The following is a 3,485-nucleotide window of genomic DNA, read 5'->3' as shown; positions in this document are numbered from 1 at the left end:
GCTTCCTCCTCCTCCGGCGGGGCTTGGCAAGACTGCAACGGGGGGTTATACGGCGAGTTTCGAGCAGTGAAGATGTTGGAATCGGCCACTACGGGTGCTACATCCAACGCCAAGAGATGATGTGACTGGATCATGGCACATCAAGGATTTTGCTGGATACGGCGACGGCAGACGCTACAATCAGCGGCGGCAGATGCTACAACCGGCGGCCAGGGATGCTTCAACCACCTTTTTTTTGCTACAACCCTCTACTAGTGTTTTTGTAGCGAGGTATTTTTTGCTGGAACCGGTGTAATTTTTTGCTGGAATCCGCTAATCTTTTGCTTCAACAGATTACTAGACTTTTTGTTGCTGAATTTTTTGTTTGCTGGAACTGATGTTAATTTTTGCTGGAACTGGCTTCATTTTTTGTTGGAATCGGCTGATTTTTTGATTCAACATATTACTGGACTTTTTGTCTGCTGAAATTTGTTTGCTGGAACCGGTGTTAATTTTTGCTGGAACCAGCTCCGTTTTTTGCTTCAACCATGTATTTGAGTTTTTGCTGTGAGATTCTGTTTTGCTAGAGCACGGTGGTGCAAGTCAACTACGGCGGCGACCAACGGGAGCGAAGTTGCAATCCAACTTATTTTTTTGTCTCCGTCAGCTGATGCGTAGAATTCTTGCAAATCGGCATCCAGCAGGGGTTGGATCGGAGCTGGAACCGGCGAGTGGACGGAGGCGAGCTCCATCAGAAAAAGCTGCAACGGGAGATGGGATGGTGACCGCCGGCGCGTCACAGCGAGCTCGTGCGTCGTCTTCGCTAAGCCCGTGGGGGAGGAGGTAGTGCTGTGCGGGGGTGAGGCAGGGAGGAAGACGACTACTAGGGAGAGGGAGAAGAAAGATCTGACGGTTATACATTAAACAAATCAAGGGCCCGTATTGGACCGGCCGAAAGTTTCGGCCGGTGCGCCGGCGCCTATCAGTCGCCATTAATTAATCAAGATGCATGGGAGAGTGGTAGACTATGCAGATCTCTAACTACTACAGATTTAATTAACTAACAACATTTAATCAACTGGCGATCTGAATCGCCTGAATCAATCAGAACCAGACGCGGCATTCGATGGGGTGGAACTCCGGCTGGCCGTCGCTGGCGGGCGCGGAGGCGGAGGCGTTCCGTCGGTGGAGGATGAGAGGGCAGTCAACCTTGGGCTTTGGCCCCGGCACCCTGAAGGCCCACACATTGAGCTTCATCTTGGCGCTGAGCTTGATGTCGACTGAGAAGGAGGCGTGGTCGATGGCCTCTTTGCGGAACCCCGCGGCGGCGACCCCGCCCTCGAGCGGGTGATCGCCCGCGAAGGCCAGAGGCACGACGGTGGTCTCGCCGGTGTCCTGGTAGAAGTCCGGGTGGTCGGCGTGGGCGAAGCTCTGGCCCTGGTAGTAGGCCTCGGCGACGACGGACTGGTAGTGGATGGCGATCCGGGAGTTCGGGTTGCGGACGGAGAGCGCGACAGAGAGGTTGTAGCGGAGGATCCAGGTACTCGGGGTGAGGGTGAAGTCGTCGAGGTCGGCGGACGCGACGGTGGCTTGGATGAGGTGCGGTCGGAAGAGGAGATAGAGCGCGAGCACGACGACGCCGGTGATGACGAGGATGGTGGCGAGGACGCTGAAGATGCAGCTCAGCAGGCCGCAGAAGAGGCACCGGCACGGGCAGCACAGACACGACGACACGGTGCTCGTCTTGCCCATCGATGGGTTGGTTCCTTCCGGCGGCCGGCCAACTCGATCGATCGAGGTCTTGTGATACGAGCTAGCTGGTGAAGAAACTGAGAGGATGTTTCATGGCGATTGGTGTAGAGATCGAGACAGACATGAGGTAGTAGCTAGTGGTCGGAGGCACACTCGCCGATCGCCACTTTTGTAGGACAGGAGTGTACGTGTGATCGTGCATGCAAGACCAGGAGACAAGAGAGGTTTCAGAGCTTGCGTTGGCCGGGTCTTCTGTTCGTGCTCGTGCATGCGCGCGCTGTGTCTTGTTTTTTCTTTTCTTGAGTGGACGCGTGTTCTGTCGCTCTTTTTTTAAAGAGAGAGTACGCAAAAACGTACCATATTTTCATAGGACAACGCGGTGCCGGTGCGCCGGCCCAAATTTGGACCGGTCGGTTGTCGATCGTACGATACAGTCATTTTTAACCGTACAATATAGTTTTTTCTTCGTCCCCAAAAGTCAAACATGCAGGAAAAAGGTTCTACCAAACTAGTTAGGCGTGCTTGCCGGCCGGACTCCACACGCGCTCACCAGCCGCCCGCACTTGTCCTCGGCTTCTCCTGCTTGCCGGTCATTCGTGCCACCGTGCTCGCCGGCCGCTCGTGCCACTCGCCTCGGCTGCCTCCGCTCGGCATGGTTGCAGCTCGAACATAGGCGGGTTCACAGCACGGTCGACATGGTTGTAACATCCCCGATGCCCAACTTGCACTGCCATGAAAAAAAAATCTAAAACAACAAAAAAAATATTACTTGGTTGAAGCAAAAACATTTGCCGGTTCCAGCAAACTTAATGGTGGTTCCAGCAAAAATCGAAACCAAACAAAAATCTCCTGTACTGGTTGAAGCAAAAAGATTTGTCCGTTCCAGCAAAAATTAATCGTGGTTCCAGCAAAAAAAAAACTTCGGTAGTGGATTGTAGCAAACGAATCAGCCAGTTCCAGAAAAGTCGACGCCAGACAAAAGTCTCCAGTACTCGTTGAAGCAAAATGATTTGTCCGGTCCAACAAATATTAATCATGGTTCCAGCAAAAATCTGAGCAACAAAAACTTCAGTACTCGTTGAAGCAAAAAGATTTGTCGGTTCCAGCAAAAACTAAACATGGTTCCAGCAAAAATCTGAGCAACAAAAAACTTCAATAGCGAATCCTAGCAAATGAATTAGCCCGTTCCAGCAAAAAGTAATGCTAGTTCCAGCAAAAACAACCTTGCAGCAAAAGAACACCTGCGCCGATTGTAGCAAAAGAAAAAGCCAGTACCAGCAAAAACAAACATTGCTTCCAGCCAAAAAACGCATCGCGTGGTGAAGGCGCGTCCGGTTCAAGCATTAGGGGACACTGCTTCCAGCATCAGGGGATGCCGGTTGCAGCTTCCCAGTTGGCTGATTCCAGCTACGAGGCGTGCTGGTTCCCACATCGCTTCCCCAGCAGGCGCCGGTCGCCGCCGTCGCGCACCATGGTGATGCAGCGGTGCCTGATCTAGCAGCCCGGTCGTCGTGCCCATTGCTGGCAGCTCCAAAAGATGAACGGCAAGAGAGAACATCAACCTCCTTTCCAATGAGAAGAGGGTGTGTGTCCCACATGTATTTGAGCTCAACCTCGTGGGATCCATGGCGACTGCGCAGGGCATGAATGAAAAAACAAAAAACACCAACGAACTCATCCCCTCTCATGGATCTATGGTGGAAATGTTGTGGGGAGCAGAGAAGCAACCAAAAACAAGCTCAATTTCATGGGGA

General features: G+C 52.5%; 1 protein-coding gene across 1 annotated transcript; it reads right to left on the bottom strand.

Moving 5' to 3' along the window:
* Window positions 1-921: 921 nt before the first annotated feature.
* LOC119341662 (NDR1/HIN1-like protein 3) lies at window positions 922-1,888 on the bottom strand. Its single transcript, XM_037613527.1, has one exon. The coding sequence runs from the start codon at window positions 1,729-1,731 to the stop codon at window positions 1,084-1,086; it is 648 nt and encodes a 215-aa protein (XP_037469424.1). The 5' UTR covers window positions 1,732-1,888; the 3' UTR covers window positions 922-1,083.
* Between the last annotated feature and the right edge of the window lie 1,597 nt (window positions 1,889-3,485).

This window comes from Triticum dicoccoides, chromosome 7B (assembly GCF_002162155.2).
Source record: "Triticum dicoccoides isolate Atlit2015 ecotype Zavitan chromosome 7B, WEW_v2.0, whole genome shotgun sequence".
Classification (NCBI taxonomy): domain Eukaryota; kingdom Viridiplantae; phylum Streptophyta; class Magnoliopsida; order Poales; family Poaceae; genus Triticum; species Triticum dicoccoides.
This window is presented reverse-complemented; position numbering and strand designations above follow the sequence as displayed.